This window comes from Typopeltis vanoorti, chromosome 11 (genome assembly GCF_054136105.1).
Source record: "Typopeltis vanoorti isolate ZY-2024b chromosome 11, IOZ_Tvanoo_1.0, whole genome shotgun sequence".
NCBI lineage: Eukaryota > Metazoa > Arthropoda > Arachnida > Uropygi > Thelyphonidae > Typopeltis > Typopeltis vanoorti.
The window spans coordinates 43650249-43676421 of NC_143559.1; the positions used below are offsets into that span (position 1 = coordinate 43650249).

Sequence of the window (26173 nt, forward strand, 5' to 3'; positions counted from 1 at the left end):
CCAAAACATGGCCGCTTAAGTTCCCAGGGGTTTACCAACTTTGGTATAACTGCAACATCCATATTTTGGTCAGATGGAAAAATCTATCGAACTATGCATAGAGGAGCATGTAAGAGACATCACCTATGGTAGAACTAGAGCTACTGCTCTACTTAATCACATTCTTAATTCTGCTAACCCTGACAATGAAGAATCCACCATTCACTCAGTGATCTGGGACAAATCAGAAAATATTTTTAGATGCTATGAAAGAAGTATTGTTGAATCGGCAATTGTTCTCAATCCGGTTCATCTTAATACAAACCTACGCTAAAATCTCTTTGATTGTTACTCCTCAGTCATATGATATACACAGTACTTTGGCATACATGAGATAATAATCATGTGAACATGCTCAACAATGCTGTGGGATCCAGAATGACTTCAAATATTAGCAATCAATTTGTAATTCAATATTATAAACAATTAGTTTCTAGTGATGTATATTTTGTATTTATTTCTCTTTTTACCCATCCACGTTATGCACCTAATGAAGTGTTTTAGCAAGACAAAACTAGTTGTGTGTTCAAAAATAATATTTTTTTTCTATTTTGTTATCCCTCAGATTTTAGTCATTTAAGTTTCTCATTATGTCTGTCAGAAAGTCAAGTAAATCCATTGCAGCAACACTCACACTCACTTTACTAACATTCGTGGCCTAAATTTTACATATTAATGCAAAATTCAGTAGAGCATGCAATGACATACTCATAACACTATTATTATTGTAGGCTACTCCATGGAGTCCTAAGACTCATTGAGGGAGGCCCTAAACATCATGCCAAGCACTACCCCACATTTGCACAGTATTTATCATACTTTGCTTTGAACTCATTCACTGTCATGGCACCCACAACAGACTCTGGCAACCTATTGCACTCATTCACCGTTCGCCAAGCAAAAATCTAGTCCTGAAACTCCTGCTAACTACATCATTTGAATTACACAGCAGTGGTATGCTATAGATGGAATCTAAGGGATCGACATGATCTATCCAAGATTCAGGGCATTTTTTTTATGTGGTGGAATAGTTGAGCTCAAGGTCACCATTGTGAGTTTAAAAAATAGCTAGTATGACAAAAGTCAAGTCAAGAAGACAAAGGTAAAGAGAGCATTGAATTCATGTATTTTGTATCTTCCCCTTGTGAAGACAGAAAAAAAAAAGTTCTCTTTGCAAATCATTAAGATTTTTTCCAGGAAAACTTTCATTAAAGCTTTAAATAAGTTTGGTGATGGTTTTCAGTATTTAAAGGAAAAATTACTCAAAATAAATGCTGCACAAATTAGGGAAGGCATTTTTATTGGGCTAGAGAATTTGTATTCAAGCACACTTATATAAATTTGTAGGCACACATTCATATATAAGCATACAAATTTATGTTCTTTCAATAACTTAAATGACAGTGAAAAAGATGCATGTTACTACCAATATTTTAGGGTCCTACTACAAGTGACAATTATAAAGATCTGGAATGCTTACAGGCATACAAGGCAATGGAATAATACATTTCATTAAAGATCCACTTTCTATTCACACTTGGATTCACGTTTTAGAAGGTTTAAAACCACCAGAATGCTAAGAATTTGAAAACCACTGGAATGCTGCATCATCTATACATCTGTTCAAAAGTGTCTTCATTTATGACAGCACACCTGATTTATTAATGCAAATATGATGCAATGTTTATGCATCAAAAAGTGTCTTCTTCATGAAGCATTAGTATAATGTGTTTAATTTTAGGAATTACACAAAGCCAGGAAATAACTAGGGAAGTCTTTAACATGAATAAATGCAAAAATATAATATCAGTGATATTGCTATTCCATGGGTGTGCCACTGTACACCTAGCACACCCTGAATATATGCCCCTGATATATATATATATATATATATATATATATATATATATATATGATGTAGATTCATAAGAAATGCAGTAAGTATGAAAATGTAATTTTGATTGCTGAAAAATTGGAGGGTAATTAGGTTAATTTTAATGCTCATATTTCAATTCAGCACATCAAAATTATTCATGTACCAATTTTTGTTTGTATTAAGACAAAACAAAAATGTTCAATTTTTTGCTTAGTGCATTGGAGCTAAAACTTTTCATTTTTAAATGATAACAGTACATATATATACATAATTTATATTTTAAAAGTACTGTTAGGAATTGGGGGGGATGCCTTAATTCAATTAGTTTTGCAAAAAATAGAAAGACTATCATCTAACTATTCTTTAACTTAATTCTCTTTTCTCACTTAATCTTTCAAATTCCATATATTGTATCAACCATTTTTAAAATTATCTACAGTTCATTATATGGATTTTCAAATTATATTAAAAAATATTAAGCATGCCCTGCCTTTTTTTTTTTTGTTTTAGGAATCAGAATTCATTTGTCAATAACAAGACACCTCGATGTAATCCCACAGCACACATTGGAGAAATTGTAAATTCCTCTTTTTATATCTCTATAAGCTTTTATATTAACAGTATTTTTGTTTATTGGTTGTTTAAGATATTTAGATTTGTACCTGTGATGTTAAACTGACTTCAAAATCAACATGCTGTGAATTCCAAAGAATGAAGCTCAAGTATAAAAAAATTAAAATATTTATAAACACACACACACAATGTACACCATATATATAAGTGCATTACAAATACACACACACATACTGGACATAGGAGATAAAGGTCTGTATCTTAAGTGATTCTCTTTATTTTTCTAAGGAAATCTGACATCACGTATGTTCTCTATAGAATTGCAACTTGTAAAGATTACTTTCTACTCATCATCAAATTCCTGACATGTACCCTCAAGGGGTGTACAGGATATGATAGTATCCTGTACACTATGAAAAATTTACATCATTACTAACTTCCTATCTACAATTTTCCTCCAAATCAGTCTGTTATTTGTCAAGACTCCAACATTATCAGATCTTATATTTCTATTGTCTAAGGCACTTTGTACCGTATCAATCCACCTATATCTTGGTCTTCCTCTGGGTCGTTTTCCTGCCAACCTGGCAGAGAACACTTGTTTTGCTAATCTTTCCTCGCCCATTCTGTTTAAGTGACCATACCACCTGAGATTAGCTCTGCTAACGCATTCCTGGATGCTGACAATGTCAAGTTCTTTCCTAATATCCTCGTTTTTAATATGATATTGCCATTGATGCAATCTGTTCACACCTATAATCTTTCTCAGGACTCTCATATCTGCGGTCTCTAGTCTTTGGTCAAGTGTTTTACTTCTGACCCAGCTCTCAGATCCATAAGTTAAAACTGGTTTGAACACTGTCTTGTATACAGCTAATTTAGTGTTCTGACTAATTTGTCTCTTATTCCATATGCATTTATTCAATTGACTGCCTACCATACCAGCTTTTTGATTTTGTTGTCTATTTCCTATTTATTTAATTTACCATCTTCAGTAAAAATTGTGCCTAAGTAACTTGAAATGTTTTACTTGTTCCAGAGGTTCCCCATTCACAACACAGTTGACATTTTCAACAATTCTAATTATTTTCATTGTCTTTTTAATGCTGACCTTCATACCATATCTATTACAACAGTTATTCAATTCAGTCAGGGAATCTTGCAAACTTGTAGCGGATTTATTTAGAAGTATAACATCGTCTGCATAAAGCAAAGAGCTGACATTAACATCTCCAATTCTGATATCATATTTAATACCACTTTCCTTCATAATGTGATCCATATAGATAATGAATAACAGAGGGGACATCCCTGTTTCACACCGGATTTAACATTAAACTCTCTTACTGTACCTCCTTCTGACTGCTGACTCACAACTCAAATAAAGACTGAGTATTGCTTGATATAATGCCCCATCGACACCATATAACCGTAGCATATTGAATAGCTTCTCTCACTAGGCACCTTGTCATATGCCTTTTCCAGGTCGCAAAACTCAAATACAGATCTTTATTATATTCCCATGATTTTCAACTATTTGTTGTAAAGTGAAGATCTGATTCTGACAGCCTCTATTTGGCCTGAATCCAGCTTGTTCTTCACCAAGCTTTTCTTCCACAATTCTTCTCAACCGTTTCTCAAGTATACTTGCATAGATCTTGCCAGGAACACTCAGTAGGGAAATACCTCTGTAATTCTCACATTCAGTTTTATTTCCCTTTTTATATATGGGTACTATTAGAGCTCTACTCCAATCATCAGGAATTCGTTCCTCTGTCCAGGTTTTCTGAACTATGCAGTGCAGCCACTGTAAGACTTTTATACCACCATACTTCAGCATTTCTGGTCGAATATCATCTACTCCTGCTGCCTTTCCACATTTCAAGCATTTGATGGCTTTTTCTACTTCAAGTATGGATATGTATTCCTGACTGCATGCATGGTCAGTGTTTTTTACCACTGTGTATCATCACTGCTTGTTTCTTTTAGCAGGTTTTCAAATTAATTACTCCATACTTCAAGGATATCTTTTTCTCCTGTTTTCATGTCACCTTTATCATCTTTAACTCCTTTTACAGCACTCTTTCCCCTATTTTTAAGCTTCTTCAACAATCTCCAGAATATCTTACCACCTTCTTGATATTTATTTTCTATGTTCTTGCCAAAGTGTTCCCATGACTTTTGTTTAGCTAGTTTTACAGTGTTTCGCTTTCTTACATTTGTCTCTGTATTCGCTAACCAGGAACTTTTGATATGTGTTCTTCTTTTTCTTCACTGCCTCTTTAACTTCCTGTTTCCACCATGGACTTTTGATTTTTCTATCCTTGCAGACAATCTCACCACATACCTCTCTGGCTGAATCAATCAGGGTTTTCTTCAAGGCTTGCCACTGAATCTCCAAGGTTTGATTCCTGTTCTCAAACTCTTTCATTTTTTCTTCAATAATCTTTGTGTATTTTAGTCTACAGTTCCCATCTGAGAGCTGCTGAACTATTATTCGCTTTAAAACTTTCTTACATGTTGTTCTTTTCAATATGAAATTCAATTTCATCCTGCTCAAGACTAAATAGTGATCGCTGCTAATTTCAAATCCTGTGTAAACTCTGGTGTCCTGCACCAAGGAGAAAACATCACTATCAACAATAACATAGTCAATGAGGCTTTTATTATTCCTTGCCTGTTCTCTCCATGTGAATTTGTGCATATTTTTATGTTGGAACATGGTGTTAGTAATAACCAGTCCATGTCCTGAGCAGAAATCCAACAGATATTTGCCATTATTATTAGCTTTGCTCTTTTCTCCAAATTTTCCCAAAATATTTTTGTATGTCTGACAATCATTTCCTACTCTGCTATTTAGATTCCCAACAAGGACCAACTTTTCCTTTTTCATTGTGTCAGTTACTTTTTCTAAAGCATCAAAAAATTCCTCCACTTCTACCTTAGTAGAACCTTCTGTGGGACCATAGGCACAAGTCTCATTGTCCAATTACAGATTCTGATATTTGCCCACATCACTCTACTTGAGACTGCCTGTCATTCAAGAAGATTAGCCTCGTATTTTGTGTTGAATACTATGGCTATTCCTTCTTTTTCTTGATTGTCATTTCCTGAATATAACATTTTGTATTTATTGCTCAGAAAGATCTAACCAGTTTTGTCTTTTTAATTTCAGTCACCCCTATTATGTCAATCTGGTACTTATCTAATTCTTCAGCTAGCTCCATTTCTTTGCATTCAGGCTTCTTATGTTGATAGTACCGATCTTTAACTCTGGTGATGTTGAGTTGGTGTGTGCTTTCAGATTTGTTCCAGTAGCTGACTTTTGGCTGTTCGCCCTGGTTCCCTGCCGAAAGCAACGGGGGCCTTGTTTAACCGGGCAATGCCCCAGCTGGCATGAAATTTTGTCATGTTGTACCATCATTTTCTATATTGGTTTAAGCCAATAAGAATACAATTTGGTCGGCTAAATCCCAAATTTTCAGCCCATCCTCGTTCGTTCAGTATCAAAGTAGATACCCAACAGGGTACACCACGAGAAGGTGAGGATTGGACATTAGGTCAGAAGCCCTGGTCGGTTCTCCGCATTCCTTTAAAGGCTATGTGGAGGTCTCCTCTCAGTTACTTTCTACTATTCTATATTATATATATATATAACTTTTAAACTCTTATGATACGAAAGATAACTATATGGCCTTTCTTAGAGATTACACATGATTCAAAAGTTTATTTTTCACTTGGTTAGAATATAATAAATTTAGTTTAATCCTTTATCCAAGTGTGTGCAAACAAAGTTTGTGCCTGAAAGTATCTTCAGGACTTGGATTTGGGGTAAAGTGGTACAACACTGGGCAACTCCTTGCAAAAGCAAGCTACCAACACTCCTATCTCTGTATCTCCCATAATGCAAAACACATCTCCTTGCAGATATGTATAATGTTATGCATTAAGGGAAGGGCCACTACCCAGACTAGTTTCGACCTTTATTGAAGTCTCTTCAGTGGGAGCCAGGCCCAAGTGGAGATACCTTGGTATCTCCAAGATACTTTCAGGCGCAAACTTTGTTTGCACACACTTGGATAAAGGATTAAACTAAATTTATTACACATGATTCAAAGAGGAGAAAAAAATTCTCTCACTCTTGCATTAATGTCTTCCTACAATTAATTTTTTTTCTGAGATGATACAAGTAATATAAGTAACTGGTGATGGCTGCTCTTGTTATTGTGGTATTGGAAGAAAGATGAGAAATGATGGCTTGTTCTGCAAAACATTGTCAACAAAAGTAGCCATAGAAGAGACATAGGAAAAGAAACTAAACATTGTTGAATGAAGATGTTATCCTAATGGGAACAGAAATGGAAGGGTATAGTGTTTTTCATGAGGAAGGACAGAAAGGACAAACAAGGAAGGAGAGTGCTATTGATGATGAGAGCAGAGGAATTATGTCCACATAAGGTAGATATGAAAGAGGAAAGTGATGGCAATGGTTTTGAGGCAGTGTGGTGCAAGTTGGAGGTTGACAGGAAGAGATATTTAGTTGGATGTTGCTATAGGCCAAGGAATGTGGAGAAAAGTGATAAAGAAATATATAAGCAACTTGGGTAAGTGAACAAGGAAAAGGTGATTATATGGGTGATTTTAATTATGGCAGTATAGACTGGAAATGAAGAGATGGCATTTGGGAATAAGGAAAATGAATTTCTCAAGTTCTAGAGACAACTACATAAGGCATGTAAAGGAGGGCATGTGAGGATTGAGAGTTTGGGATATGATCATTTCATCAGAGGATGTAATTGTGAGTGGAGTTTCACACTTCCCTCCATTTAGTCTAAGTGATCATGTAGGAGATCACATAGGTTGTGGTTAGCAATATGAAGACTTCTGTGAAGTAAGAACATAGGTGGAAGTACAAGGCAGGTGTTTATAACAAGCTTAAGAGACAGCTTAGAGCTATAGCATGGAATGAGGAGTTGAGTGGTAAGGAAATAAATGATACTTGGAAACTGACAAAGAAATACATAACAGCATCAATGACTTAATGTATCCCAAAGGTCAAAAGGCTGAATAAGGTAGATGTAAAATGGATGAATGAGGGGATTAAGCATGAAATCTGGAAGAAGGCACTTTGAATGCAGCAACAATATGATTAATGGTAATAATCAGTTGCATGAAGACCTAAGGAGCAGGCCAGGAGAGTGACAACAGGAGAGCTGGTAAGGAAAACAAAAGTACAGTATGAGCAGAAATTAATAAATCAGGCTCAAGAAAAACAATATAAAATGTTATATTCAGGCAATGACAATCAAGGAAAAGAAGGAGTAGCCATAGTATTCAACACAAAATACGAGGCTAATCTTCTTGAATGGCAGTCAGTCTCAAGTAGAGTAATGTGGGCAAATATGAGAATGGGGAACTGGACAATGAGACTTATTTGTGCCTATGGTCCCACAGAAGGTTCTACTAAGGTAGAAGTGGAGGAATTTTTTAAGGCTTTAGAAAAAGCAACTGACACAATGAAAAAGGAAAAGTTGGTCCTTGTTGGGGATCTAAATAGCAGAGTAGGAAATGATTGTGAGACATACAAAAATATTTTGGGAAAATTTGGAGAAAAGAGCAAAGCTAATAATAATGGCAAATATTTGTTGGATTTCTGCTCAGGACATGGACTGGTTATTACTAACACCATGTTCCAACATAAAAATGTGCACAAATTCACATGGAGAGAAGAGGCTAGGAATAAGAAAAGTCTCATTGACTATGTTATTGTTGATAGTGATGTTTTCTCCCTGGTGCAGGACACCAGAGTGTACAGAGGATTTGAAATTGGAAGTGATCACTATTTAGTCTTGAGCAGGATAAAATTGAATTTCATATTGAAAAGAATAACATGTAAGAAAGTTTTAAAGCGAATAAAAGTTGAGCAGCTCTCAGATGGGAACTGTAGACTAAAATACAGAAAGATTATTGAAAAGAAAATGAAAGAGTTTGAGAACAGGAATCAAACCTTGGAGATTCAGTGGCAAACTCTGAAGAAAACATTGATTGATTCTGCCAGAGAGGCATGTGGTGAGGTTGTGTGCAAGGATAAAAAAATCAGAACTCCCTGGTGGACACAGGAAGTTAAAGAGGCAGTGAAGGAAAAGAAGAAAGCATATCAAAAGTTCCCAAATAAGTCAGCTTTTACTCTTACAGAATACAGAGACAAATGTAAGAAAGCTAAACAGCGTGTAAAACTAGCTAAACAAAAGTCATGGGAGGACTTCGGCAAGAATATAGAAAATAAATATCAAGAAGGTGGCAAAATATTCTGGAGGTTGTTGAAGAAGCTTAGGAATGGAGGAAAGAGTGCTGTAAAAGGAGTTAGAGATGATAAAGGTGACATGAAAACGGGAGAAAAAGATATCCTTGAAGTATGGAGTAATTACTTTGAAAAACTGCTAAATGAAACAAGCAGTGATGACAGCACAGTGATAAAAAACACTGACTAGGCATGTAGTCAGGAATACATATCCGTACTTGAAGTAGAAAAAGCCATCAAAGGCTTGAAATGTGGAAAGGCAGCAGGAGTAGATGATATTCGACCAGAAATGCTGAAGTAAGGTGGTATAAAAGTCTTACAGTGGCTGCACTGCATAGTTCAGAAAGCCTGGACAGAGGGACGAATTCCCGATGATTTGAGTAGAGCTCTCATAGTACCCATATATAAAAAGGGAAATAAAACTGAATGTGAGAATTACAGAGGTATTTCCCTACTGAGTGTTCCTGGCAAGATCTATGCAAGTATACTTGAGAAACGGTTGAGAAGAATTGTGGAAGAAAAGCTTGGTGAAGAACAAGCTGGATTCAGGCCAAATAGAGGCTGTCAGGATCAGATCTTCACTTTACGACAAATAGTTGAGAAAGCATGGGAATATAACAAAGATCTGTATTTGAGTTTTGCGACCTGGAAAAGGCATATGACAAGGTGCCAAGAGAGAGAAGCTATTCAATATGCTACGGTTATATGGTGTCGATGGGGCATTATATCAAGCAATACTCAGTCTTTATTTGAGTTGTGAGTCAGCAGACAGAAGGAGGTACAGGAAGAGAGTTTAATGTTAAATCCGGTGTGAGACAGGGATGTCCCCTCTGTTATTCATTATCTATATGGATCACATTATGAAGGAAAGTGGTATTAAACCTGATATCAAAATTGGAGATGTAATGTCAGCTCTTTGCTTTATGCGGATGATGATGTTATACTTCTAAAGAAATGTGCTACAAGTCTGCAAGATTCTCTGACTAAATTGAATAGCTGTTGTAATAGATATGGTATGAAGGTCAGCAATAAAAAGACAAAGACAATGAAAATGAAAATAGGCAGAATCATTGAAAATGTCAACTGTGTTGTGAATGGAGAACCTGTGGAACAAGTAAAACATTTCAGCTACTTAGGCACAAATTTTACTGAAGATGGTAAATTAAATATAGAAATAGACAACAGAATCAGCAAAGCTGGTATGGTGGGAAGTCAATTGAATAAATTCATATGGAATAAGAGAGAAATTAGTCGGAACACTAAATTAGCTGTATACAAGACAGTGTTCAAACCAGTTTTAACTTATGGATCTGAGAGCTGGGTCAGAAGTAAAACACTTGACCAAAGACTAGAGACTGCAGATATGAGAGTCCTGAGAAAGATTAGAGGCATGAACAGATGGCATCAATGGCAATATCATATTAAAAATTAGGATATTAGGAAAGAACTTGACATTGTCAGCATTCAGGAATGCATTCGCAGAGCTAATCTCAGGTGGTATGGTCACTTAAATAGAATGGGAGAGGAAAGATTAGCAAAACAAGTGTTCTCTGCCAGGTTGGCAGGAAAACGACCCAGAGGAAGACCAAGATATAGGTGGATTGATACGGTACAAAGTGCCTTAGACGATAGAAATATAAGATCTGATAATGTTGGAGTCTTGACATGTAACAGACTGATTTGGAGGAAAATTGTAGATAGGAAGTTAGTAATGATGTAATTTTTTCATGTAGTACTGTCATATCCTGTACACCCCTTGAGGGTACATGGCAGGAATTTGATGATGATGATGATGATGAAAAACAATTGTGAGTTTTTTTGATATGTGGTAAATAGAAAGGAGAATGATTATGCTAAGATGATGTTAATGGATGAAAGGTGGAGATTGGTGATTGCTGCAGAGGACATAGTCGAGGTATTCAGCGAACAGTTCATCAGGGTGTTTCATCCCAGGTGTGTAATCAGAAGCTCAAGTGTAGAGAATGAAATGAGAGAAAACTTAATGGTGAGTGAGGAAGAGGTATATGAGGAGTTAAGTAAGCTAGATGGCAATAAGGCAATAGGACTTAACATATCACCATGTATCTTAAAAGACTATCCGAGGAGTAGCACGAGCCTTGGCCTACCTGTTTAACAAGAGTGTTGCAACAGTACAAGTCCCAAAGGAGTGGAAGAAAGGCAAAATCATTACTCTTCATGCAAGTGGTGCTAAGACTAAGGCAACAAATTATAGGCCAATCTGTACATCTGGAGTTGTAGTTAAGATATTGGAGAGGTTGGTGAGAGATAGAATACAAAAGTAGGTTAATAACAGTCATATCAGTTTTAGGACCCTAGTTGATAGTCTTTGTCAGCATGGGTTTGTTAAAGGGAGGTCATGTTTTATCAATTGCCTTATGTACTATAATGAATGTACTGGGAGATGTATATACAGTGGTATACTTAAATTTTGTAAAGGCTTTTGATAGATTGTTACATCACAAGTTGGTCAATAAACTGAAACAGATGGGATTGGATAACAGACTAATGAGTTGGATAGGTGACTGGCTGTCAGACGGGTATATTATTACGGGTGACTCCAAGGAGTCCTTAGACTCATTGAGGGAATAAATAATTAAGTTGTGTATAGGGGGGAATATCTGAAAAGAGGAAAGTCACTAGTGCTATGCCACGGGGATCTGTTTTGGGACCATTGTTATTTAATTTGTATATTAATGATATTGGGATAGGTTTAACTGGTGACATACAATTGTTTGCAGATGATGCAAAACTGGAAAGAGTTTCAAAGACTCAATCAGCTCTTCTGGCCTTATAGGAGGACTTAAATCAATTGTTTGAGTGGGCAAAAGTATAGAACTATCAATTCAACGTTGCCAAGTGTAAGGTTCTGAAATTTGGTAGGCAACAATGGGATGCAAAGTATACACTTAGCAGGGAAATTTTGGAGGAGATAAGAGATCTTGGAATGGTGGTGGACAAGGATCTGAAGTTCAGAGGTCACAGTGCACAAGTTGTGAAGACATCATATCATATTATGGCATTGATGCAGATCACCTTAACTTAAAAAAATAGAGGTTCTGATTCCATTGCATAAAGCCTAGATCAGGCCTCATGTGGATTATACAGATTTGGTCCACTGGTTTTCATGGAAAGGGCCCACAGAAGACTGACTAAGGAAGAGTCAGAAAAAGCTGTGGCTGAGATGTGTATGTGCTAGGAAAGGCTGTTGAAGTGAGTCAAGAAAAGAAGAGAAATCTTATTGTTTAGAGAGCTGGGTATTATCAAAGGTAAGGGGAAGTGGATATGAAATCTTTCTTGCAAGAAATTAGACTGTGTTTTGATAGTATTGAAGGTTTCATAATTCAAAATCAGTTTAGAAGATGTTCATGTAAAAACATTATAAAAAAAAGAAAAGGACATCCACCTTAGTATTCTAATGGTGTCTCTTGATGGAATACCAATTGAAGTAACCAACCTCATGAAACCTTAAACTGCAAAAAGATCAGCATTTATGACATGGGTTATGGAAGGTTTGTCAAATGAAGAGGAATGGAATGCTTCTGGCAATGATGTGGAGGGCACTGACTTGTAGATATAAGGAGATTATGGTTTAATTGCATATATTTGGTCACCTTGTTTCCAAAAGGATGAAGAGAAATTGGAAAGAGTCCAAAGGGTCCTGTTGACTAAAGTGGTTTGTGGTCTGTGTAATGTTGAAAGTGAAATGGTTAAGAAAATGCAATTTGCAGAGTCTAGTGAATAGGAGGAAGGGGGGGGGGATATAGATGCTGTTGCATTAGGCTTCATCTCATATATGTTCTGTTTTCACCTTTTCATTTTCAGGGAGAAAAATCCAGGCATTTTCTGAGCTGTCACCTATGGCAGCTCAGAAAACGTCTGGATTTTTCTCCTTGTCATTGATGCATTCAAGCTTTTTTTTTTTTTCCAGTTCAGTCTTAAGTTTCCTGCTTTCTAATACCTACATCAGGCAAAGATGGCAGTGGAAAGACAGGCAATTGGAATTTGACCATATTTCTAATTCAGTTAAAACATCTCAAAGAGTTCTAGATGTAGTCATATGGGCACTTCAAATATCATGGAAGTTTGAGGTTTAGGGATGTCATACATGTGGTTAACATAGCTGGCTAAAACCAGATTATAAGGCTTCATCTTATAACTACTGTTCCTTGATCTTTCAATTCTTGCCTGGCAGCACATCAAGAAGATCTTCCCCTTGAGAACAGTTTAAGGTTTTATGGGGTGGGCTACTGCAATTGGTATTCCCTCAACAGATGTTGCAAGAATACTAAGGTGAGTGCCCTAAATGGTTTCTTTCTTTTTTTTTTTTTTTTTTTAATGTTTCTACATGAAAATTTTCTAAACTGATTTTGGATATCCTGGCAAGCTAACCTGTCAAATGAAGAATGAGAAATGATGAAATGTGTCTTACTTTTGGCATCATTTGATGTTTCTAAGGTTCCCAAACATGGTTGGGGTCTTGTGAAGGGTATGGTAAATCTATGGAGATGCAGGATTCATACTCAGAGGGAGATTAAATCAGCAAGTGGCAGAGCACCCCATTCATTATGGAGCTACACATGAATGCCCACTATCAAAGCAAGCAATTACTGTGCTTGAAAGTGAAATGGCAGCATCTGGCTACAACAGATGCTGCACTGAAAGCACAGCAAGACATGTGACCCTGGGAGGTGTGTCCAACAGACAGCAGATTCTGCATCTAGCACTATGTGTTCTGTAGAAGCAGGAGCTACAGCATTCCTTCTTTCTGGAATCCTGCAGGTTACACTGCATGACAAACAGAGTGAGGGAGCATAGGTCCTAGTAACAGTGGTCTGGGTAACAGGAAAGGATATTCAAGAGAAGTAGAGTGAAGAATACAAAGATAAAATATGAGAAAAAGAGAAATAAAGGCCAGCACCATTACTTGTGATTCCCTTCACAATAAACAGCTGTCTCCCATGGATATATGGTAAATGAGAGAATTGTTAAGTGATTTACCAAACAATTCTCAACAATTAAAATTTTGGAACTAAATATTATCTAAACACTTACTTAGGTCAAACAGAGTGTAATGTAAAATGTGGGGTCCATTAGTTTTTGAAATTTAAGTCAAAATTTACATTGATCGAGAATGACGAATGACAAGTTACACAGGAATCAAAATAAGTTATCCAAGAGAAAAAAATCTGGATCCATATGGGTTCCTATAATGAAATGTGATTGTCATACAAAGTTTGAATGAGGTGGGTGTATGAGTTCTTGATATATAAACCAAACATGCCAACACAGGAGCTAGAAATAACTTTTCCTCAGGACAGTTGGTTACTTCTGGAGCAATTCTCAGGTTCAAATAATTAAATTAGCAAATCACATATAATTTGGTGGTTGGTTGGATACAAATTTTTCATAGAGAAATAAGTATTTTAATATGTACTATGGTTTTAGATAAGATTGTAAACTTTATTTTGTTAGTCATTTGACATCTGTACAATAGCATTCCATGCCCACATTATCAGCAAATTTTTTTTTTTCATGTTAATTACAAAAATCTTTAAAATGTTCAACATTATAAGGCAAATTCTTCCTCTCATGGTAGCAATCCAAGAGGTGCTGGATAAAAAAAGACGATGTCTTGACCTGGCAAAGTTGATGTTAAACAATAGTTAGCATCATAATCTTGAGCATATGTTTTAAATGTAAAATGTATATATACATGTATTGTCTCTTTCAGAAGTATACAATGCAAAAATTAAATATACAAGATAATGATTATTTATTAGAGCAAAATAAAATCTGATATTTCATACCTTGAGATTTTTATTTTTGGATGAATGAAGTTATTTGAAAGTGTGTTTAATGCACTTTCTGAAACTGACCGCTGGGATGGTGTTGGATGAACTTGATGCTGTTCACAAAAACTCCAAGGTCTAGTTTTTGGTTTGTAATTCTTAACTTTTCTTTTAACATTCATTAAAGGTTCAGTGTTGTCTGCCCAACCATTACTGATACTGCTATCTGCAGCATTTCCAAATTGCACAACGGTCTCTACAGACCGATTCAGTACGACACTTCTGTTTAGCTCTTCAGAACTCTCTGATAAATCACTATCAGATTCATTACTGGTATATTCTCCACTTGCATCACATGAACTATCAACTTTTTCTTCAGTGGAAACTATTTGCTTGCTTCCTTCACTACCAAATTCTTGTTCACTGTCTAGAGATTGGCAGTCCTCTAGCCATTCTTTAACACGTTCAACTCTGAGCACTTTCTTTTCTTGTTCTTGCTGATACAAATTTTCAGAGATTTCAGTTTGTTCTGTAACAGAATCCAGCACTTTGTCTAACTGGCAGATATGTGAATGTAGTGGTGTAGATGACAATGGTTGTGCTCTATCTGCATCTAAATAAATTGATTCATTTTTGCCACAAGGAGATAAGAAATCATTACTCCTTACTTCACAAGTACTATTGTGATTCATATGAATGTTATTTGTTTGTTCTTTAGTAAGATGTGAGTTAGAAGAACTGATAATTTCCATTGGCTGCTCAGACAGCTCATTTTTACACTCTTTATTATTGTTAACTTCAGTTTCCTCACCATTTTCAAAATCTACAGATGTCATCTGATAAAATTTTGATGTTGATGTAGTGAAGGAACTCTTATGTTGTAAGGTTTCTAATGGCTCATCATCTAAGTTGAGTTTCCAATCTTCAAATGGAGGATCTGAAATGTTATGTACTTCATCAAGAATCTTATTAGTAGTTTTATCAGCTAAAGGTGTGTGATCTACTACATATTCCTGTATACGAGGTGAGTTTAAGTGATCAGGACTAAAGCTATATACTCTATGGCAATCAGACTTTTCATCATTGGAGAGCTGGGTTGAGCTTTCACTTGAGTATCCTACATCTTGAATAATTTCACAATTGACAAAGCTCCCACCATATTCTGCTTTTAGTGCAGCTATACTTGTTGACCCAACCATGATACACTTGTCATTATACTGAATAATTTCTTTAGAAACACCACAAGAAACACCCACTTCTCTTGTCTTTCCTACAATCCCAAGCTCATTAAAAAGATTATCCTCAGAAGCACTATCCATATTTGAAGTTTCTTCTGGATCAGAATTTGTATTTGAATTAAACTCTACTGTTGGTTCCATGCCAGATTCATTATATGGTATATTTAGTGTAGGATTCTTTAGTTTAAGTTCTTCCAAATCCTGCAGTCTTAATTCATGTTGGCTTTTATATGCACCCTGAAAAATAAAATAAATATATTTGTCAACCTATTTAGCACAATAATCAACAAATGCACATTACCAAATACATCATGCAAATATAGGACTAATATGGTTCTAGCAAAACAGATACTGCATCTATTCTTTAAAGCATATTATTTTTTTCAATTTTGTTTATATCAAAGTACTCTACATTCTGGGAGATTTTTTTTTGTAATAGAGTAATAATACTTACTATCACTTTTTATAATAATATATAAATACTACTCTTCTATAGAGGTATTTATCAATTATATATTTGATTTAATCCTTTATCCAAGTGTAAGCAAACAGAGTTTGCACTTGAAGTATTTTCAGGACTGGGGCAACTCATGATAAAGGTGGTATAAGTTCTGATCACTTGCCTTAGTATCCTTTCCATAATAATATGTGCTTGACATAATAATCAAGGTGGTATAAGTTCTGATCACTTGCCTTAGTATCCCATAATGCAAAGCACATATCCTTTCCATAATGCATAGCATTATACATACCCATAAGGATCTGTGCTTTGCATTATGGATAATTTACTCTTGTCCATAAGTTGTCTAGAAAATATACATATGACCATGAAGGTTTCTGTAAACTGTTATATAATCTTCATTCATTCTATAACTAAATTATTATTATTATAGCATGGGCACCTCCATGGAGTCCTAAGACTCATCGTGAAATCTGGGTATGTATTTGTATTAATGTTATGAGTGTAATGTTAACAAATTTAATTAGTTCATTATTAGAAGCTTCTTCAAGGATAAATGAAGAAAAAATTTATAAAATTTCAGAAATATATTCCTAAAAAATTAAAATGATTAATATTTTAATCTGAGTCTATTCACTGAGTCTATTAGAGAGCAAAAGGAAAGGGTGAAAGAAATGATTGTTGTGGCAGGTACGAATGATTTGAAAGGAGATAAAATGGAAATGATAGAAGACCTGAATGAATTGTTTGAGGTAGCAAAAGAAAAGAGTGAGAGAGTTAGAATGATTAGTCTTTTGCCATGGTATGACAGTGAAATGTTTAAAAGGAGGGCCATAATTGCAAATGACTTTATGCGTGGGTTATGTATGACGAGTGGTGTGGAATTTGTGGATGTGTGGAGTGAGTTTGATGGGCGAAAGGATCTATATAAGATGGATGGCTTGCATTTGAATGGTTACGGTGTAAGAAGACTTGAGAAAGTGTTGCTGAATGTAGTGGATGTGCAAATTCAGGGAAACTAGATTTGTTAAGGGGGGGAGTAGATATACAGTCCTTATGGAGGCAGTTGAATGTAAGAATGAATATAATATGCCAGAGCAAATAAGGACAACAAATCTGAGTGGGATAGTTAATATAAGGCATCAAGGTAGGGTTGGGGCTAATGGGGGTCTTAAATTCATGTACACTAATACTAGGAGTATTAGGAACAAGAAGGAAGAGTTTTTGGCCATGGTTGGCACTTCCAGACCACAGGTTATAGGTATTAGTGAAACATGGCTTACTGTAGATGATATAACTAGTGGGATTGAATGTGATGGGTACAGTGTGTTCAGGAATGACAGAGAGAATAAAATGGGGGGAGGAGTATTGTTGATGATAGCTGATGAGCTCCAGCCAAGGAGAATAGAAGTTGAATTGCAGGATAGAGAAAAGAGCACATTTGAGGCTATTTGGTGTGAGATTGTGGCTAGCAGAACTAAATATACAATTGGGTGCTGCTATAGACCAGGTGATGGAAAAGATGGTGGTGACAGTATGCACAAGCAAATAGAAGAAATGGGTAGAAGGAGGGTGATTATTATGGGAGATTTCAACTATGGTCACATTGATTGGAGTGAGGAGAGGACACACGGAAGGAAGGAACTGGATTTTATGCGGTTATTAAGGGATAACTATCTGCGACAGCATGTAATGGAAAATACTAGGGGTCAGAAAGTGCTTGACCTAGTAATTACATCTGAGGATTTGGCTGTAATGAACATGACCATGTTGCCACCAATCGGTGAGAGTGATCATAGGGTCTTAACTTGGGAGGTGGCTAAAGGTGTAGAATTTTCAATTAAGACAGGGTACATGTGGAATTATCGGGCTGGAAAGTATGACAAGCTTAGGAGTTTGATTGGTTCAGTGCCATGGCATGTACAACTGCAAGGACTAGAAGTTGATAGTGCATGGGAGGTAGTTAAGAAGTGCTTGCATGAAGCAATGGCTGACTGTATACCTAGAGTCTGAATAATAAATCAAGTAGGGGTTAAATAAATGAATAACACCATTAAGCTTGAGCTGCAAAAAAAGAAACAACTATGGAGGGAATTTAAGGAGAAGGGTGACCGGCAGGCACATGAACGGTATAAAGTGCAGGCCAGAAGGGTGACGAGTGTGGTAAGAAAAGCAAAAAAGGATTACGAAAGAACATTGGCCATGCAGGCTAAAGAGAATCCTAAACAGTTTTTTAGATATGTAGCAAGTAAAAGGAAAAATGTACATGGCAGATTGATTTTAAAGAATGCCGATGGTAGGGAGGTAACTGAATCAGTTGAGATAGTTGAGTTACTGAGTGAGCACTTTGCAAGAGTATATCATCCAGGTGGTGACATTGCAGAAACGAATAAACCAGTAGATTATACGGGAATTATGGTTAATGAAGTGGAGGTGAGTAGTCTATTACATAACCTCAATGTCAATACATCTGTGGGATTGGATGGTATACCAGCTCGTGTTGTACGAGAAGCAGCTAAAGAACTGTCAGTACCCTTGACCATTTTGTTTAATTTGAGTCTCGGGTCTGGGTTAGTCCCGAGCGGGTGGAAAGAGGGGAAAATAGTTCCACTGCATAAAGGTGGTTCCAAGACTGCTGTTGTAAATTACCGACCGATTAGCATATCAGGAATCATTGTCAAGGTCTTAGAGAAATTAGTCAAGAAAAGAATACAGGATTGGATAGATGAAAATGGGATATTGTATAGGGGACAACATGGTTTTGTGAAGGGTAGATCATGCCTCATTAACTTGCTCACGTTTTATAACACAGTGACGGCTGAACTGGATACGGGTAATGGGTTTACAGTGATACTGCTGGACCTTGCCAAGGCCTTTGATAGGATACCACATGGAACCCTAATCAGTAAACTGGAGCAGATGGGTATAGATATAGGGTTGGTGAGATGGATAGGAGGGTGGTTGAAGGAGAGATATCAAAGAGTGGTTTATTCAGGAGTGGAGTCTAAAAGACGTCTTGTGACTAGTGGAGTGCCAGAGGGCTCTGTTCTTGGACCACTGCTTTTCAATTTGTTCATCAATGATATTGGAAAGGATCTGAGAGGAAGTGTTCACTTGTTTGCTGATGATGCAAAGTTGGGTAGAGCAATTGTGAGTGCACAGGATGTCAAAATTTTACAGGATGATTTGGATAGTTTGGAGGACTGGGCTAGGAAAAATGGATGTCAATTTAATGTGGCAAAGTGTAAGGTTATGCACTTTGGGGTGAAAAGAATAGCAGCAGTATATCGCATTGATGGAATCATACTCCAGGAGATTGATGAGGCCAGGGATTTGGGAGTGTTGGTGGATAGGGAGTTGAAGTTTAGGGGGCACATTGCAAAAGTAACTAAAACAGCTCACCAAATCACTTGGCTTCTGAAAAATACTTTAACATGCAGAGACGAACAAGTTGTTGTTCCTCTGTATCGAGCCTTGATAAGACCCCATCTGGACTTCTGTGCCCAGCTATGGGCACCAGGGTTTCTTCGTGATGGGGAGGAAGTGGAGAGGGTCCAGAGACGAGTGACCAAGATGATAGCAGGTCTGTGGAATGAACCTTATGAGAATAGGTTGAAGATTTGTGGGTTGCAGAAATTGGACGATAGGTGAAGGAGGGGTGATATGATTGAGACATTCAAATTACTGAAGGGTTTTTATAAGATTGATCCAGAAGATATTTTTGAAAATATGACTGGTGGTGGGAGGACTAGGGGCCATGCATGGAAGCTGGGCAAGAGCATGGTTGACAAGGGTGTTAGAGCTAGGTTCTTTACTTGGAGAGTGGTAAATGAGTGGAATAAGCTTCCAGAGTCTGTTGTGGGTGCTACGACTGTGAATGAGTTCAAGGCAAGGTATGATAGATACTGTGTGAATGTTGAATAGTTGTTCTTGACATGATGTTAGGTCCTCCCTCGATGAGTCTGTCGACTCCTTGGAGTTTCCTGGAACAATAATAATAATAATAATAATTTAAAAAAGATTCAAATATAAATTTACTTTTATATAAAATCAAAATTACAGTATGTATGTATATATGTACATACATACACACTAAGAAATAGACATGGCGAGTATGAGAAGACAATGGGGGGAAAAAAGGGAGGAATATATTCATGACATAATAATCATAAGGAAGAAAGGAACAACTGCAGCTTTCAATACATAACATGAAAATGAACATCTTCTATGGCAGGGAATTTAAAGTAGAATGGTGTAGACATGAAATTTGGAAATTATTATGTTGTACCTCCATGGTATTCTAGGATTCATCAGATGATACCACACAACATTACATAAAACTCGACACACATTTTTGCCGCTTTACTGAATATGTTCTCCAGCTGGTTTGTCTGTTTTACAGAAGGAAAATGCCAACTCACCTTCAACCGAAAAAGCCCATATAAAGATTTATCACATCTCAACAAAAGTCAAATTCAGGCCTTTCCAAAGAACAATATGACTCATTAGAGAGGGCTGCTAGTTCTTGTCCTGTTTCCATACTTTCCCAAAAATGTTTGGGAAAGTATGGAAAAAAAGAAAAATGCTAATAGTTATCAACCTGCTAGATTTCTGTTTAATACTTGAACTAGTCCTTATTAATGCCAAGTTTCAAAATAAAAATTAGCATAAAATAAGCTGCAAGGAAAAGAATGAATGATCACTTGTTTCAACTCATAATAATTTTGATTTACTATTTTCAGCTTTAGTTTTAGTTCTATTTTGATTGAGTGCTGCATGTTTTAACTGTCTCTACAATGTTTAATAATAATATTGTGTGTTTTTAATAGTGTAAACAAGTTGACATTCATAGTGTTTTATTTATTTTGTGTAGCTATAAAATGGACATATCTCCAAGAAAGCATTGAAAAATACGTACTCTTTCTCAGCACAGATCCATGACTCAAAGACAAATTGCCAACAAATGTGGTGTTGGTTTGGGTACTATTAATGCAATTTTAAAGAGGTTTAGGGAGTAAGGTACTTTTTTCCTGACAGAAAAGGAAAATGTGAGCAAAAAAACAGAAAACTACACTTACTCAATATCGTTTACTAGTTATAGGGAAAAGTGAAATGAATCCAAGATTGTCTAGTGCAATTAATGTTTCAGATACAACAGTCCATCAAAGATTGTTGGAAGTGGTGGCAGTGGTGGTTGGGGGGAAGGGGGGGGGACTGTCCATAGACCAAAAAAAGAAACAACTGTTGATGGGCTATGCAGAAAAAGAGGCTCCAGTGAGCAAAAATGTACAAAAAGTTGTACAAAAATGTACAAAAGATTGGACTGTTGAGAAGTGGAAAAAGGTCATATTCTCAGATGAGAGCCATTTCTTTGTCCCAGGAGAGCGAGTATCCTATGTTTGCAAATCAGCAGCTGAGAAGACTTCTCCCACCCACCCATCCAGCTAAAAAATGTTCTGAGATTGTTTTACACATGACAGTCTAGGATCACTTGTGCCTGTTGATGGTATGATGAAAAGTGACCAATACATAAAAATATTGGAGAAAAGAGTGGTCCCACAGATCCAGAAAGACAAAGAACTCATCTTCCAACAAGATCTTGCTCCATGCCACACTTAAAAAAAAAAGTGAAAGAGTTCCTCAAAAATCACAACATCCAATTGCTTCAGTGGCCAGGTGACTCTCCTGACATTAACCCAATAGAAAATTTGTGGGCCATAGTGAAAAAGAGACTTATAAAATTAAATTATGATAAAAGGATAACTTAATACAATCCATTATAAAAGTATGGTTTCAAGATGCAGAAATAGGAAAACTGTATTCTATGTCGGTAGAGTCTATGCCTAAGAAAATTAATGAACTTATTAGGAACATATAAATTATTAATTAAAGTTGGAGTTTAATTTTTGTACTTATTTTCTTGCAAAATTAAAATTGTTTGGATTAATTTGTTTGCTGCTGTAGTTGGTAGATGTAGAAGAGAATGTTCAGTTAATGAGTGCCAATTTTGCTAAGAGTTATCAATCTGGTGTATGATATATGATGCTCGATGCTACCTGTACACTGGATGAAGAAATGTAGGTTGATGAGGAGAGTGTACTAGAGTTGTTACATAAACTGAATAAAAATTTTGCCATAGAGGCTGATGTTATATCAGCACAGATGCTAAAAGAGTTTAGCTGAATTAGCTGTGCTTTTGACTTGGCTGTATAATTTGAGTCTCAGTACAATGAAGATTCCACAGAAGTGGAAAGAATGTATGATAATCCCATTGAACAACAGTGATGCAAAGATTGACAAGTCTAAATATTGACTTAGCATCTCTGGAATGGTGGTAATAATTCTGTAAAAGTTGGCGAGAGAGAGAGATCATGTATCCAACTGGGTTGATAGAAAATCTATATTCTGCAATGAGCAGCATGGATGTACTAAGTGAAGATAATGTCTGAGGAACTTGCTGTCACATTTTATAATAATGTAAGCAAGTTACTCAAGGTTAAACAAGATGAATGGATACCAATATCCTTTTAAACTTTGCTAAGGCTTTTAACAGGATACAACAATATTTTGGTGCATCTTCATTGTAGTTTGTTTTTTGGATTTCCCATTGCAATGTGCTACACTGAAAATGGTTTATGCAGGGCTGGTCCGAGAGTATCTGATGTCCCTAGGCAAAGAAAATTTAGGCGCCCCTATACATTGTCTATATATATTTTTTCCCCAAAGCTTAGCGCCCCTATGCGATTGCCTAGGTTTGCCTAATGATAAAACCGGCCCTGGGTTTATGATATGCGTACTGAAATATATGTACTCTAATTAAACCAATTAAATGTTAGACTGTGATTAACATGTTACCCTATTTTAGCAAATACCACAGTTCATCAACAACAACAGAAAGTTTCCAATTATGTTACTGTGAATACTGATATTCAGATGGGCTCAGGATACAAGAGATTTGAAGGAGGTGGTGATTATTTAGTTTTAAGTAGGATAAAAATTATTATCAAGCTGGAAAGAAAAATTTGTATAAAGTTTTTAAAAGAATGAAATTTGAGCTACTTTCGAGTTTGATATATATATGTATTTTTTGAAAGTTTGTGGTAAGTCATTCAAAAAAAAAAATCCTTAAAGAATATAGACAAAACTCAAGTGAAAACTGATTCCTTCTGTAGTGCATTTAATTCCATTTCTAAGCTTGCCCCCTCAACCATCACAATGTTTATCTTTGCCATTTTCAGAGAGGATGAAAGTGGCAAAGAATAATATTCTGAGTGTCTGCAATAAATTACTTTGGAAAATATTAAAAGAAATAAGCAGTGACCAAACAGTGGTAGCAATATCCAGAAGGAATATAGTGAGTGGTAGTGCCTTCAGGGTGGAATAAGGTGTCAGAAATTTGAAATGTGAAAAGGAAGCTGAAATAGACGACACTCAACCAGAAATATACAGATAGGTATTAGCAGCTATACTGCTTAATTCTGTAAGCCTGGCCAGAAGCTCCAATTATGGATCATTGGAGTAGAGCTCTTATAATACCATCTAAATAAATAAATTTAAAAAAATGGTGGGGTTGGTTATAAAACATTGAGAATTACAGAGAAATTTTCCTACTGAGTTCCAGTTAAGATTTGTGTAATTATACCTATGCAGAAGCTATGAAAAATTATGAAAGAACAAGCTGGGTTCAGGCCAAATAGGGATTGAGAAATTGAAATACAAGGATCTGTACTTAGGTTTTGTAGATTTCGATAAGGTACATAAGATACCAAGAGAAAAAGCACTTCAAAATTATATGATGCAGGTGAGATATTATGCAGTAAAATATAAAACTTGTATTTAAGATGTAAGTCAGCAGTTATTAATTAAAGTAATTAGTTTAGATTAGAAAATTATATATAAAACAAAGATACACACTATCTCAACCAATCTTCAAGAATTTTGTTCAACCAACAATGGCTGTAAACCATAGAGCGGCATGCACTTCTATCCACAACGGCTAGCGGCATTTGGACAATAGGCTTGTATATGGTGACACGGGAAATCGGGCGGGAAGCGCTTATTTCGGTTCCCTTTGTGCTTCCTTTTCCCCTTCCCTACAAGACATCCTATGTAGGGATTATCTCCGCTAGCCAATTTACAGGAATCTTATTTTTCAACAACGCCGCTTAATTTTGCTCGAGCTATTTCTTAAGGCAGTGTTTCCCAAAGTTGGGCGTACGACCCACGGGGGGGGGGATTTGAATATTTTGGGGGACAATTAGAAAATGATGTTGCATTCGTCATCTCATCACCGATATACTCAAAAAAAACTCACCATTGTTGGCGATAAATTGTCGATGTTGCAACCCTGACTTTCCGAGAAAAAAAGCTGACATCACTAGTACGGCAATCAACATAAATACAGTATCAAGAAGAATTCTCAAAAACGCAAAATGATGAGGTTATTAGAACTTTATTCAACATAAAAGGAACAATGCCATGGCTTTCTGACGAGACAGAAACGAAATACCGAAACTTTTTTTTTTTTTTTGCAAAACTAAACTCTTGCCCTTTCTCGTTGTCATATTTAGTTAAAAGTGGCTTTAGTGCTGTAAATGACTTGCTGCTGAAAAAAAGAAATCATCTGGATATCACAAACCATGTGGATTTGAGATTGAAAATGACTAAATTAGTAACTCAAATAAAAACTCTTTGAAGCTCAAGGATCGCATTAACTTGGATTTTATTTTCCCGAGTTCAGTTCGATTTATGTTTTATAATATACAAACTGTAATATAAAATTTATATTCATCGAAGAAAGTCAAATTAAAAACAGTTTTACCTATGTTCCTTTTTTATTTAAAGTATATATTTATATTATACTTTTTCAGAACTTGGCTAACTATTATGCTAGAGGGGGGGGGGGGGGGGGGCATCAAAATCTTTGAGGCGTTGCATGATCGAAAAAACGTTGGGAAACGTTCTTAAGGTCACGACATTCTTATGCTGAACGTCGGTAAAAGATTTCGCGTTTCTAGAATTGTCGTGAACTAATAATATCATTACCCTAAGAAGAAGCGACCAATGCAAAATTAAACCAATGCTTGCTGATAATGGAATTCGTTTATACACTTTCTGGGGGAAGGGGGAGAAAGATTGTAATTCTCACTAAGGAGAACCCCGCAACGTTTTTTTTTAAACAAGCCGGGTTCAAAATTTCAACCACTGCTAATACTATAAAGTGAAAGTCGCACATTAAACTTGATGTCAAACTTTAAGATATAATCAAAGTTAGCACTTATGCAAAGGATGTTATACTTCTAAATAAACCTCGTACAAGTTTTCGGAATTCTAACAAAATTGAACTGCTGTAACAAATTTGGTATGAAAATCAGCGATAGACAAACTATGAAAACTGATGGTAATATAGAGAACATCAACTGCATTCTAAATGGAATATTTATAGACCAAAATCTTTTGGTTTAACCAATAGTATACCACAATAATAATCTAAAATGTGTTTGAATGCTGCTAGTAAAGCAGTGAAATAACTTGCCAATGTTATCTTGGATTTCATATTCTGGCTAAAAAACAAGACAGAAAGTGGAAGCAAGGGAGAGAGAGAGAGAAAAAAAAAAGCAGATGTGCATAAAAGATCGTAGGACGCTTAATCAGAGCGAAGGGTCGTGTTTAGCCTTCTACACTTTGTGGGCTATTAGAGAGTTTAGTTTCACATCACAGTACACCAACAAGATTGGTTTACATATAAAATACGTAAGCCAAAGTCACACATCTTCCAGAAGACTGTTAAAAGTGAACTACAAAAACATGACAGTGTAAACGAAACAGCACATTTAGTTTGGACAAGCAAAGATGTCGTAAATATACCAGTGAGAC

At 36.0% G+C, this 26173-nt stretch overlaps 1 protein-coding gene across 1 annotated transcript in view; it reads right to left on the bottom strand.

The window, feature by feature from the left end:
• Window positions 1-26173, bottom strand: part of LOC150101479 (uncharacterized) — a 599391-nt gene that overhangs the window by 166534 nt on the left and 406684 nt on the right. The window contains exon 8 of the mRNA XM_090400199.1: window positions 14618-16074. Within this exon, the coding sequence (XP_090256325.1) occupies window positions 14618-16074 (1457 nt within the window). The remainder of the gene's footprint in view (window positions 1-14617; window positions 16075-26173) is intronic.